Below are 14,880 nucleotides of genomic sequence, written 5' to 3' on the forward strand. Positions count from 1 at the left end.
TTCTGTGCACTGCAGAAGTGTGTTACTAATATAGATATGTGTTAAAGAATATATTCTTTTACCTGCTTTTGAATCACTTTTAGATGTTATTTCACTATTCTAATGCAGGATCTGAAAACAAATGTCACATTATTTACTACTTGTTGATAAGAAGTTGTAGCTTGTTAGGACTTGTCGGATAATGTGTCACCCTCACTTGTTTCCCTGTTGGAATTGCATCATTTTTGTACTGTCTTTTTTGTTATTGTTGCTTTTCCCATGTGAGGCAACCAGAACTCAAGTCTTTGCTTGCATGGTCACATATGAGCAGAGAGCAGTTGTTTCATATTGAATAATAGCCAGTCTCTCATGTCCGGAAGAATTGTAGAAAAAAACTTCAGGAGTGAAGAAAAACATTAGCTCCTCCAGTTAATAACTGAGTATATTTGTACATTGTGCAGTTATTGCTGAAAGGAATTTTAATGGAGGGAAGACTCTACTGTATGTTTGGAAACATGCTGAACGCCTTATTTTCACAAGTACGCACAGTGCTTTGTATAATTGACCCCACTTGGATATTTGTTTTCTAGAATGGAATATCAAGTATTTATTTATATCATGTGTTTCATTGCTAATGTTGCTGCTTTTATTATAGCCTTGTATTGTATGCATGGTTTGTTAATGACTTTTTAATGCATCATATAGCAATAGCAATAGCAGTGGACTTATATACCGCTTCATAGGCCTTTCAGGCCTCTCTAAGCGGTTTACAGAGAGTCAGCATATTGCCCCCAACAATCTGGGTCTGAATTCATATATACTTTTGGATTAAAATAAATGGGCCTAAAATTGATCTATTAAAAAATGTGGACACATTCCTCTTGAAAGAAACATCTTTGTGTTCCCACTTTGTATATAAAGTAATTGGCTAGCATTCCAAAAATAGATGTATGATTAATTCAGTGGTGTTGTACAGTTTAGCTAATGTACCAGTTTTCCTTTGAAATTCAAATGCTGAAATTCAGAAACAGTGCTCTACTGTACTTAGAAGTTCTCTGTATTCACAAAGCAACATAGAGCAACACAAATGTAAAATATTTCTTTATAAGAAAACAATGAAGCGTCTAACCCCTTAGTTGCTGATAGCTTGTGGCCGATTAACAGAAAGAAGGGAATTAAAGAATCATTAAGAAATTATGCTTTTTTATGATTATGCTTTGACAACTAGAAGAGGAAACTATATTTGAGGTAGGTTTCTGTGTAAATTCAGCAAAGACTTTGGAATTTAACTATCAGGAATTATGGTTGTAATAAGCATGGAGGTAGCTAAACTATTGAATAGGAAATGTGATATTATTCCAGAAATCAAGAAATAACTCTAAGAAATCTGCGAGTTATCCATTGGGAAAAACATTATTTTCTGCTAAGCAAAACATGTAGCAATATTGCTTCTATTGCAGATTTTGTATTATTTAATAATATTTTATACTGTTCATACAGTAGTGAATTCCTTAGTAAACTGATGATTATACATGTAAAATATAAAATAAATTTTCTTTTTTTTCTTTTCTTTATTTTTTAATATTGTTTGGAGTTGTGGCGCAGTGGTTAAATGCAGCACTGCAGGCTACTGCTAGATCAGCAGGTCAGCGGTTCAAATCTCACCGGCTCAGGGTTGACTCAGCCTTCCATCCTTCCGAGGTGGGTAAAATGAGGACCCAGATTGTTGGGGGCAATATGCTGACTCTCTGTAAACCGCTTAGAGAGGCCTGAAAGGCCTATGAAGCGGTATATAAGTCTACTGCTATTGCTATTGCTGCTATTGCTATTGCTAATTCTTATTTTTATTTTTTTGAGATTAAAATTGTTTTGTCAATTGCGTATATAATAAATAAATAAATAAATAGCAGAGTACCGCACAAAAATAACCAGCCACAGTTGGTGAGAAATTTTTATTCAAGAAGATAAATGATCTGAAAAATACATAATGATTCAGTAATGCTAGATTCTCCAGTAAATACCTGGTAAAAAATCATTTTCTACTTTTGCTCTGGCTATACTGATGTCCAAACATTGCATTGTTTTGATTATATATTTCCTTCTCAATGTAGGTAGTCCTCAGCTTATGACTACAATTGACACCAAAATTTCAGCTGCTAAGCAAGACAGTTGTGAAATGAGTTTTGCCCCATTTTACAGCCTGTCTTGCCACAGTTGTTAAGTGAATTGGTGCACTTATTACAGCTGTTAAGTGAGTCTGGCTCCCCCATGGACTTGGCTTGTCAGAAGCCAAGGTGATCACATGATCCTGGGAGAAGGAACGGACATAAATATGAACCAGTTGCCAACATCTGAATTTTGATCATGTAACCATAGGGATACGGAACAATCATAAATCGCTTTTTCCTATGCTAACTTGGAATGGCAACTGAACGAATGGTTGTAAGTCAAAAACATATTGAAATTTATCCACTTGGATAAAAAATGCTACCTTGTAAAAAGCCTTTTTTTAAAAAATCTCAACAACTATTGTAATACTTCATGTAATATAATACTCCAAGTAATAGGTCAGATTGCTTTTGCTGGAACGCAGTTGTGTAGCGCATGGAATTTAGCCAAGGAAGCATAGTCCAAGATAGCATCCATAGGGAACTAAATACAGAGATTAAAACACCTCTGCTCTTTGAACGATAGTGATAAGCTTGTAGTACACTATTTGTAATTTCTTTATTGTTCCTGATGTAAATGATTTAATTCCTCTTTTATTTCATATCAGAGACTAATAGCACTGAAAAAAATGGTACAGGTAGTCCTTGGCTTACAACAGTTCATGTAGTGAGCTTTCAAAATTACAACATCACTGAAAAAAAGTGATTTATAATTGTTTTTCACACTTACAACCATTGTAGCATCTCCACAGTCATGTGATCAGAATTGAGATACTTGGCAACTGTCTCATATTTATGATGGTTGCAGTGTCACTGCCTCATGGGATCCTCTTTTGTAACCTTCTAACAAGCAAAGTCAATTGGGAAGCCAGATTCATTCATCAGCCATGTTTCTCACTTAACAACTGTGGCTAAAAATGGTTCATAAAATGGGGCAAAATTCATTTAACACTGTCTCATTTAGCAACAGAAACTTTGGACTCAATTGTGGTCATTAGTGGAGGACTATCTACCAACATGATCGTGCTAACAGTTTTCAAAGGAGGTAAAAGAAATGGACTTTAAAAATGAAAATAAGAGATAGTTTTTCAGAGAAGTAACAGTAACAGATAGTATTATGCAAGCTTATTTAGAAGTAAGTCCCATGGAGTGTTTTGGTTTTTAAAATAAGTATAAAATCTCTTTCAAGTTGAGCTTGATTTCTGGAGATTTGGCTATAATATAATAATGTCTTGGTATGTCTTGGTACACACTTTCCAGGATGTTTATTTGATTTTCCTATCTAGCCTTCAGTCTTAGTATTTCTGGATATTCTCCAATTTAAATTCTATTTAGGTGTGACTCTCTTTAGCTTTTGTAATCATCCAGCTGCTGCCAAATGCTGCCACCTGGAATTCATTGGACAGTAAAGACACTCGTTAGCCGTGACATTTGATTGCTGCATCCATGCCAGTTTCTTGCAGTATTATAGAAATAGTTTGCCAGAGCCTTATGTGAATTTTTTTTTCTTTTTCTTTGAGTTTCCAGTGTAATTCACTACTCTGAAAATCCAGGAGCTAACTAGGATTAATCCTGCCTAGCAGGTGAGATCACACAACATCATTCATGTGCTGCCATTCACATTAAGTATACACAAAATTCAAGCCAAAGACAAAACCTAATTCCAGTTTGTAGAAATGAATTTTACTATTTTATTGGGAACCTCTTAAATTAATCAGTTTTGCTTAAACGGGAGTTAAATGCACTCCTATAGCCAATTGGGTTTTATGGAATAGCTGATATTTCTAAAGAACTGATTATCCAGTAAATGTGAATTATATTCAGAGCTTTAAAAATGTAAATATTTCTAGACTACATCAAGTATCTAAATGATTTGGAGTCTTGATATTCTGCATTCCTAAGATAACAAAGGACTGTGGTAAGGAGGAGAAAAGCTTAATTAATTTATGGTTTTCAAAATTGGTACAAAACATGCTATCAGATCCTTCTAGCAAATGTTATTTTTTAAAATAAAAAAGCTTTTTGAGCTGTGGCTCACTTCAGCAAATGCATGAAGTGGCTAAACTGAAATAGAATTTAAATTGGGATGAGGTGGAGAGCTTTCCCTTTAGGGATTGGGTAGCAAGCCCATACTTAAATATAGACAACCCAGCCTGAAGCAGATTTTTAAAAGAAAGAAGAACCAATAACACAGTGATGCCAACATGGGAATCAGATCCTGCCACAAACCCAGATGCTTAACAAGAATTGGTGTATACAATTTTAACATCAGGATTCAAAATAAATTTGAAATAATACTATGATTTTCAACATTCATGGATGTTCTGTTGAAGATTTTTAAATGATCATTTTGGAAATGAAATTTTAACTGCCCAAGTCAGTAAGAATTATATGACTTTAGAATCCCTGCAAGCTTTTATTCTCAGCCTAGGTTATCTGGCAATATATCTAGCATAATATATTAGTAAAATGAATTCCAGGCACATATATTTCGATTTGTAATTCAACCTTCATGTACCAAATACATATACTTTTTGTTATACAGAAATTTGGTTCTAGCTGTTGCCTTGTTTTCCTTTTGTCTACATGACTTTATAAATACAAGGTGACTATTTAGAGAAAGTCAGTTAAAATTCAGTCAGAGAGATGGCAGTGAAAATAGCTCTTGTTGATTTATTGTGTTTTCTAGGAAGTCATTCTATCCTCCGTTGCCTTTCTTTTGCTTCTTCTTCTCTCCTAATGTCTATGGATAAAACAGACATTCCAAGCTTATTTTCTCTCTACAATATGGGGGAGGAATGGTTTAGGATGTCTTCTGATGCAGATAGATAGAAAAGCATTCATGTGTTCCCCTGTTTATGATTTGACTTTTGCTTCTTTTTATCCAAGATTTTTGCTTTGTAGTAAATTAAAATTGCAGTGAGCCAGAAAAACATCTTTTTTAAATACATACATACATACATACATACATACATACATATAATTGTTTACATATAAATATATTGAATACAGTGTAATTGTCCTGGCATTTCACTTGTCATAAAAACCAAAGTGAAAACATCTTTTTAAAGCCTTGTCTTGTGAATTGAAATGCATTCTCTAGGAGCTGGCTACTTTGCAATATCCATCCATTCTTTCATTATCTGTAACATGGAATAGAAAGATTGAAAATAAATGAGAATCATATCCCTGGATGACTTTTAAATATTTAATTCTAGTTTAAATTAAAGGGGAAAATATTTAGGTTTTTAAATAAAATTGCCAACATAAAATCCTTTTTCTTTTGTGATCATCCTTCCCATAGCTGTCAGTGCTGTCACCATATATCTTTTCCTTTCCAATAGTTCTGTGCCACCATAGAATATATTACTTTAAAAATTTAATGTGTCTATATGTGTGTGTATGCACGCGCACACCCATACACACACACTATGGTATAGGCCAGGAGGATGGTTTACAGTTGGGCCGGTAGTTTGGACCTGTTGGCAACCTTTGAATTAAATATGCTTCCTTTCCAAGCTTCCTTTATAGAAGAATTTGCCTCAGTTCAGAATATTGTATAATAAAATAATCTGTCCTTTCACTGTCCTTGATGTTTTTGTCCCATACAGGAAAGGAGGGACACCAAATGTGCACACAATGGCATTTCCTACTCGGGGAAATTGGCTGCCCTGAACACTGAATTGAAAAATGTATTAAAAATTCAAGTATAAACGTATGCTTCAAGACATCAGTAAAAGTAGTATGCCTCCATGGTAGAAAAATTAAGCAGAATTCCAAATTTTAAAGCAATATGTAATGCAAAACTTTTGAATACATGCAAAATATTGTTTTTGGTAAGATTTTGGTAAAGCTTTTGATAGGAACTCTTTCAACACTGGATGTGTAATAATTTTTTGCATTTTATTAAACCAGAAGGAGGCTTAACTGACCATTTCTCTTTTAGTAACTCAGGCAGAATCCTAAAATGACACAGGGAACTAGTGCTAAGAGAAGCATTTGACAAAGGGAGAAAATAAAAAAAAGAAAATCAGAAAGGAAGAGAGAAGAGAAGAGCTGGTATATCTAAAAAGAAAGAGAAATACTTTTGACAGTTCTGGTTACACATTGATGTTAAATGAAACAAAATTGTAACTGTTGATAGTACTTTATTTAATTTAGCAACATACAAAAACACAGTTGAGATATTATTCTGCTAGATTTAATATTCATCTCCAGAATAAACCTAAAATAAATTATGCTACTTCAGACCAAATAGACTCAATTTCTCACCATGGTGGAACAGGAATTTGTTGTATTTTTGCTTGACCCGTTACCTATTTTTTTCAATGCCATGTTTAATGACAATGCATTTAAGTACAATTGCTATTTTTTGTGAGGATCCAATAATTGTTAATTTAGTTCATTTAGTGGCTGTTCAAAATTACAATACCATGAAAAAAGTAACATAACCATTTTTCACACATGACCATTGCAGCATACCCATGACCTTGTGACCAGAATTCAGATGCTTGGCAACTGACTCATATTTATAACCAGTTGCAGTGTCTTTCGCTCACTCTTCTGCGACTTTCTAACAAGCAAAGTCAATGGAGAAGCCAGATTCACTCAACAGCCATGTTCCTAACTGAACAACTAAAGTGATTCACTTAACAACTGTGGCTAAAAAAGTCATAAAATAGTGAGAAATTCACTTAACTGTTTCATTTAGCAATAGAAATGTTTGGCTCAATTGTGGTCAGAAGTCGAGGACTACCAGTACTTACAATGGTTTCAGCTTCTTGGGGCCATGTGACTGCCGTTTATGACCTTCCTAGCTGGCTTCTGACAAGCAAAGTCTATGGGAGAAGTTTAATTCTTTAATAAGGGCATGATTCAGTTAACAACTGCAGTGATACACTGAACAACTGTTGCCAAAAAGATTGTAAAATCGGGCATGACTCACTTAATAACCACCTTTCAAAGTAGAGGAAATACTGGTCCATATTGTAGTCATAAGTTGAAGACCACTTATACAATTGATCCCAAATTTTCCATTACTAAGCAAGACACTTGTTAAATGATTTGCATCTCATTTTATGACCTTTTTGCCACAGTTGCTAAGCGAATCACTGCAGATGACAAGTAAATCATCCAATTGTTAAGTGAATCTGACTTCCTCCATTGACTTCGTTTGTTGGAAGTGGCTGGGAAGCTTACAAAGAGTGATCACATGATCTTAGGACAATGCAACTGTCACAAATATATGCCAGTTGCCAAGCAGCCAAATTTTTATCACATGACCATTGGATTGCTGCAACGATAAAAATTAGTCACAAGTCACCATTTTTCAGTGCTATGGTAACTTTGAATGGTCACTAAAAAAATAATTGAAAGTCAGGGCTTTAGGGCTGTGGTGGCTCAGTGGCTAAGATGCTGAGCTTGTCGATCAGAAAGGTCAGCAGTTCGGTAGTTCGAATCCCTAGTGCTGCGTAACGGAGTGAGCTCCCATTACTTGTTCTAGCTTCTGCCAACCTAGCAATTTGAAAGCATGTAAAAATGCAAGTAGAAAAATAGGAACCACCCTTGGTGGAAAGGTAACATGCGCCTTCAGTGTTTAGTCATGCCGGCCACATGACCACAGAGATGTCTTCGAACAGCACTGGCTCTTTGGCTTTGAAACTGAGATGAGCACCCCCACCCCTAGAGTTGGGGATGAGTAGCACATATGTGCGAGGGGAACCTTTATCTTTGCCTTACTTACTGGGTTTTTTTATTTCTTTGTCTAATGGAACTATCAAATAATATTTGTCATATCTCGCCTTGTGATTGATGAAGAACAGTGTGTAATGTTTGAGAACAAAAAGGACTGAGATTCCATCAGCCATCAAATCCTGTAGAGTTGAAACATGCTGATGAGATCTAGAGGTAGAAAAACATTAACAGGTTGTTGTGATGCAAAAGTTGTTCTAAATAAAATGGGAGGAGAAAATATTGCCCTGGACTCAAAATATATTATCTTTTATCATGAACCAAATTTAAAAAGAGCCAGTTTGGTCTAATAGTTAAGGAACCCAGTTAGAAAGCGGGAGATCATGAGTTCAAGTCCCACCTTAGTCATAAAAACCAATTGGGTGCCTTTTGCCAGTCATTCTCTCTCTCCACAACCCACCTCACAGGTGAATGAAAAAAATGGGGGACAGTTTGTTAGATATGTTTGGGTAAAACTAATAAAGCTACGATACAAATAAATAAATAATCTGCAGTGCTACTTTTCTGTAGTGACTTGGATTCATGGTATACTGGTAGAAATACTAAATTCCCAGTAGAAAACAAAAGGTTTGTCATAGCATTTTGTAAGTTAAATATTAAAATCTTGGGTTTTTTTCTGGGATTTTTAGAGTTTTGAATTGTGATATATCACATATTTAAGTATTATTATTAATAGAGATACAACATTAAGGATACGTCTGGGCATACATTCATGAATACCCTGAATTTTTACATGCCCTAATCCTGTTTCTACATTTACAAGAACTTAAAAGGCATACACAGTGTACATAATTCTGCCCGTACATAATAGAAGAGTTACTGATGTAACTCTTCAAATATTGCTTATTTTCAGTTAGTAAATTCTTTAGTCATGAGGAAAAAGTATGATGAAATGAAATTCTCATTAAAGTACAAAGTTCATGTTAGTTATGTGATATTGTCTGCTTTATAACACTTTCTAATTTTTCTGTCACCTTTGTCTTGCACCATTTAGGTTTGAAAAGGGACGGATCTACACATTTATTGGGGAAGTAGTGGTTTCTGTAAATCCTTACAAGAATTTGAACATCTATGGCCGTGATATAGTTGAGCAATACAAAGGGCGTGAGTTGTATGAGAGGCCACCTCATCTCTTTGCCATCGCAGATGCAGCATATAAAGCCATGAAGAGGCGATCAAAGGACACATGCATTGTAATATCAGGTGCGTCAGAGATACCTGCTACCTCCCCTTCTGGTGATACTTTAAACAAAGCTGGAAGATTAAAACTAGGTTCTTATATTACATTGCATTACAAACTGACCATTTGGTGATTTTGTGTAAAGTGTGAGTCCAGATTAGTTATAATTGAATAGGTTCTATGATTTAGTGAGTGAGTGATATTCCTTCCTTCCTTCCTTCTTTCCTTCCTTCCTTCCTTCCTTCCTTCCTTCCTTCCTTCCTTCCTTCATTCACGTTAAATGGCTACTCATCTAGTAGATGTAATCCTGGGCAGCTAAAACAATAAAAACAATTATTAGTGAAATAAAAAGCCAAGGGTGATCATAGAAGATGAACCCAATAAGACAATACAAAAATGGGACCTACCTATCCCTTGTCCTGGAATACATAGAGTGCTTATTGGAAGGCCAGCAGAGTCAAGGCCAACAACAACAAGCAGGTTTCCAAGGTCCCATAAGAGGACACTCTTTAATTGGAGGGATCCAGAACATACTCCTTCTTTTTTTAAAAAAAAAAAATATATTTTATTCATTTTCACATTCCATTTTGCAATCACTTATATACAGGGTATTTGCTATAAGAAAAGAAAAAGATAAAAAAGGGAAAACACAACTCATCATTCACAACCCCACCTGACACTTCCATCCTCCATACACCCCATCTACCCCCTCCAACTTTCCTTTCTCCCTCTAACACTCCCCTCCTACTTCCCTTTCCCCTCAAACCTTCCTTCTCCCCTTACTCCCAACACGCCCTCCTTACATTCCCCTTACTCCTTCCTTACTCCTCCCTCTTCTTTCCCTCTACCTCCCTCCTTGGTGTATGCCTTTATTCAAGTGTTGTTTAATCTGATAAAAAGTAAAATAAACCAAGGAAAAAAAAATATAAAGAAAGAAAAGAGAAAGGGAAAAAAAAAAAAAAGGAAAAAAACAACAACCGTATATAAGTACATTCTTGTTCTTACTGAGACTATGTTAACACCCACCCACCCACCCCCCATGAATCCCCATCCCTAATCCCCCCGACTTCCCAGGGCCCACACCTGGCACTGCCTTCTGTCTAAAGTATCTTGTATACGTATGGATTAAAAATAAAAGTAATATATTAAAGGAAAGAGAAACAAGAAAAAAGAAAGGAAAAAAAAGAGAAAAGAGAAAAAAGAAAAAAGAAAAAAAAAAGGAAAAAGAACTCTTTGTGTTGAACTCAGCCCCCCATCTTTATCTATGCCTAAATAGTATAAGTCATTCTATCTATATTTTATTCTCGTCTCTTACTTCTTTGTTATTTACCCCAACCTCCTGTAGACTCTCCCGTTCCTCTTCCTTAGCCTTGTATTCAGATAAACATTTATACAGATTTGTGTAGGCATCAATATACAGTCTAACCAAAAATAGTCCCTTCCGGTAAAGTTTAAGCAACGTGGATCATGCCACATATTCAAATATTACTTTACAGAGGAATAATCAAACTTTCCCTTCTAATAGAATTTAATCAGCGTAGATAATCTTTCTTAACCTCATTTTCAAACAGTAATTCAAAATAATCTAACCAAACTTTCCCTTCTTAGTAAAGTTTAAGCAGCGTGGATCAAGTATTACTTTACACAAAAATCAGTTTACAATCTATTTTAAAATAATCCCAACCGGCTTTCTCTTCTAATAGGGTTTAAACAACGTAAATCATTCCGCATGCATTTTACCCTCATCCCTTGCTTGTCTGATATTTACCACTATCAAATTTATACAGACATTAGTTTAAGATCTAGCTCAAAGTAATTTCAGCCAACTTTCCCTTCTAATAAGAATTAAATAGCATGGATCATTCCACATATTCAAATAAAACTTTCAACAAAAGTCAGTTAACCTTCTGTTTTAAAGTGATCCCTTCTAATAGAATTTGAACAACATAAATCATCCACATTCATTTTACATATATAATCAAACTTTCCCTTCTAATAAAATTTAAACAGCGTAAATAATCTTTCTTAACCTCATTTTCAAACAGTAATTCAGAATAATCTAACCAAACTTTCCCTTCTTAGTAGAGTTTAAGCAGCGTGGATCAAGTATTACTTTACACAAAAATCAGTTTACATTCTATCTTAAGATAATGCTGGAATACTGTAATGTGCTCTACATGGGGCTGCCCTTGAAGAGCATCCGAAGACTTCAGCTAGTCCAGAATGCGGCCGCGCGAGTGATCGTGGGCACACCACGGTTCGCCCACATAACACCGATCCTCCGTGAGCTGCACTGGCTACCTGTTGGTCTCCGGGTGCACTTCAAGGTCCTACTCACCACCTATAAAGCGCTCCATGGTAGTGGATCTGGCTATTTGAGAGACCGCCTTCTGCCAATTACCTCCCTGCGTCCCATCAGATCGCATAGAGTTGGCCTCCTCCGTATTCCATCCGCCAGTCAGTGCCGACTGGCGACTACTCGGAGGAGAGCCTTCTCTGTTGCGGCTCCGACACTATGGAACAATCTCCCCGTGGAGATTCGTACCCTCACCACCGTCCAGGCCTTCCGCACAGCCCTCAAGAACTGGCTAACCCGTCAGGCCTGGGGATAATCTTATTTCGCCCCTCCCGAATGCTGAGTGAATGCTGAGTTTTATTGTCTAATTTACTTTGTGCACATTTCTTTTTTCGTATTGTCCTACACTCCCCTTCCTTTTTGATTGTAAGCCGCCCTGAGTCCCCTCAGGGAAAAGGGCGGCCTATAAATAAATAAATCAAAATCAAATAATCCCAACCGACTTTCTCTTCTAATAGGATTTAAACAACGTAAATCATTCCGCATGCATTTTACCCTCATCCCTTGCTTGTCTGATATTTACCACTATCAAATTTATGCAAACATTAGTTTAGGATCTAGTTCAAAGTAATTTCATCCAACTTTCCCTTCTAATAAGAATTAAATAGCATGGATCAATCCACATATTCAAATAATACTTTCAACAAAAATCAGTTAACCTTCTGTTTTAAAGTAATCCCTTCTAACAGAATTTAAACAACATAAATCAGAACATACTCCTTCTGTTAGATCTAGAGGGATGGATAGAAACAACCAGAGAGAAATATTCCACAAAAAAAGCCAGCCCCGTGATGTGAAAGGCTTTAAAGGTGTAACAACCAGCATCTTCAATTCCATCTGGAAACACACTTGCAGCCAGTACAGTTCCCATAGCAAAAATGTAACATGGATGTACAGTATTGAAGTGTATCCAGAACTGCCGGTATTTTCAAATTCTGGATCAGCTACTGTTTCCAGATGATCCTCAATGGCCACTCCATGTATTGCACTAATAAACTTGAGAGGTGACTAAAGCCCGTGTGTTGAATAGTGTCTCTTGATCCAGGAAGGGATGCAACTGAGATCAAAAAACAAAGTTATGGAGAAGCCTTCCTCATTATAGCTGCCTTCTGTTCTTCAAAAAGAAATTGTGAGTCCATGAGGACCTCAAATTGTATGTTGGATCTATTTGAGTCCAAAGATCATAAGATGAAAAAACCCTGAATCCAGTGGACCCTAAAATCCATAGCCCCTCAGTTCTTCCCCATCCAGAGGCTTACAACCTCCAGACACTGAGAAATATTATATATCAGATGTAATTTGTAGGTTTTTGTAAATATAACCTGTAAAATTTATTTGCCAGATGCTCTCCCGTTCCACTTTATTTTTTATTTTTTAAATCTAGGACTTGTTAGTCCAATACTGTGTACTTTTCTTTCCAACTTTTATAAAGATTTTCAAGGTTTTGCCCAGTTTTCCTCTTGAACTGGAAACTGAGCATGAAGACACAGAGTTTAATATTAATTACTTGAATAATAAAGAAGTTCAAGAAGCTCAAAGCTCACTTGTTCTCTTTAGCTAGCGAAATAGATGAAATTGTGTTTTGATGCCTGTCTTTCATTTGTGCCCTCAGGGGAGAGCGGAGCAGGTAAAACAGAAGCAAGTAAATACATTATGCAGTACATAGCTGCCATTACCAATCCGAGTCAGAGAGCTGAAGTTGAAAGGTAAAGGCGCTTGCTATGGAGGGGGGAATGTTTGATTTAATTGAATGCAAAATATAATTGCTCCATAGGCAAAAGTAGAAATGAAGGTGCCACAATAGGTGCAAACGTTTAGCTTCTCAAGAGCTCTGGTAAAAAAAAAAAGACCAAAAAGAAAAAAAAACACAGAAAACATTGTATCAAATGTTCAAGGAACATTATTGGGCTCTAATATTGAATATTGGCCTAAATCCTTTAACAGCAACTTTCTGTTGCATAAGAAGTGCTTACATCCCCAAAAGTAATTGCCCTTGACTGGTTTATTATCTTCTGAGAATTTTAATGGGTCAGGTTTAAAGTGGATTGAATTTCAGGCAATCTGGATACAGCTGCTTTCACTTTCTTCTTGCTATTTCTGCTATTAGACAGGACCTTAATCTCAACAATATTATCTATATATTTTGACATGATGATCTATTCTCTGAAGCCTCTAAGGCCTTGAACATAATTTTGGAATTCATAGTCGGCTTCACAGAGAGGGAAGGAGCTTTTAATACTACAAGGATGGGAGTGACTAGACTACTGTACTTCTGCTTTCCTAAACATAGAATAAAGCTTGCTATAGATGAACATTTGAGAATTAGGGATCTGTTATTTGCTTGGGATGGCTTTCTGCTGACCACATTTTGAAAGACAGACTCCTTTAGCCTATAGTAGAACAAAGATGGCCATTAGGTTTCTTACCTATAAAAAACATTGTGTCTGACATAGGTTCCTTTACTATTAGTTTTTGGGCATGTGTGTTCTTTAAAGGGTGAAGAACATGCTGCTGAAATCCAACTGTGTTCTGGAAGCTTTTGGCAATGCGAAAACTAACCGTAATGACAACTCCAGCCGCTTTGGAAAATATATGGATATCAATTTTGATTTCAAAGGAGACCCCATAGGTGGACATATCAATAATTACTTGCTGGAAAAGGTAACTAGGGTTTTCATGCTCCTCCACAGATAACTTTCAGAAATTAGTAACATTTACTATATTATAAGCATCTGGATTCATAATAGAAAACTGAAGTGAGTTTTGGAGATACTGCTAAGTGTATGAGAAAGTTGGCTTTAACTTGCAAAACTTTCAGTAAATATAATTGTAACAGAGACCATAGTTTTAAATAGATGATCATGTGGTTGTAAGGAAATTTACTATTACATGTTTCATGGCCTGATGGGAAACCTCAGTTAAAAATGGAATAGATGATAGGGCACTTTTTAAGTGCTGTCTAGCTTTCTCTTTTGTGACTATATGCAGAATTATTTTTTAAAGCAACAGCATTTGTTGCCCTTAAACATCCATACAGAACATACACTATATGTTTATTTTCCCTTTTCTCCTCCCCTCTCTCTGCTTTGTTACTCTGTCAGAAAGATAATCTTGGAATAAGCACTGAAGGTTTGATGATTTAGGAGTTACTTTTCAGGTATTCCTCTCATCTCCCAAATTTAAACCATGCAACAGTTTTTGTTTCAAAATGTTACTGTTAATAATAAACTCCCACTTTAGCTGTGTCTTGCCCTCTGATATCTGTCTGATTTACCTTTCCATCCTTTTGTAATAGAACAATTTCTGGCTAAACTATTATTCAAAGAAAAGTTACTTATAACCCATCCATGAAGTTATGATTGCAGCATACCCACCCGTCCACACAGTAATGTGACCACATCTCCAGCATTTGACACTTGCATACTGCAGTCATGTGACCACATTTT

General features: G+C 35.9%; 1 protein-coding gene across 1 annotated transcript in view; it reads left to right on the top strand.

Annotated features, from left to right (window-relative positions):
* Positions 1 to 14,880, top strand: part of MYO1D (myosin ID) — a 127,951-nt gene that overhangs the window by 14,159 nt on the left and 98,912 nt on the right. Inside the window, exons 2-4 of the mRNA XM_032237709.1 lie at positions 8,893 to 9,101; positions 13,047 to 13,140; positions 13,930 to 14,095. Of these exons, the coding sequence (XP_032093600.1) occupies positions 8,893 to 9,101; positions 13,047 to 13,140; positions 13,930 to 14,095 (469 nt within the window). The remainder of the gene's footprint in view (positions 1 to 8,892; positions 9,102 to 13,046; positions 13,141 to 13,929; positions 14,096 to 14,880) is intronic.

The sequence above is a fragment of the Thamnophis elegans genome, chromosome Z, assembly GCF_009769535.1.
Source record: "Thamnophis elegans isolate rThaEle1 chromosome Z, rThaEle1.pri, whole genome shotgun sequence".
Lineage (NCBI taxonomy): Eukaryota > Metazoa > Chordata > Lepidosauria > Squamata > Colubridae > Thamnophis > Thamnophis elegans.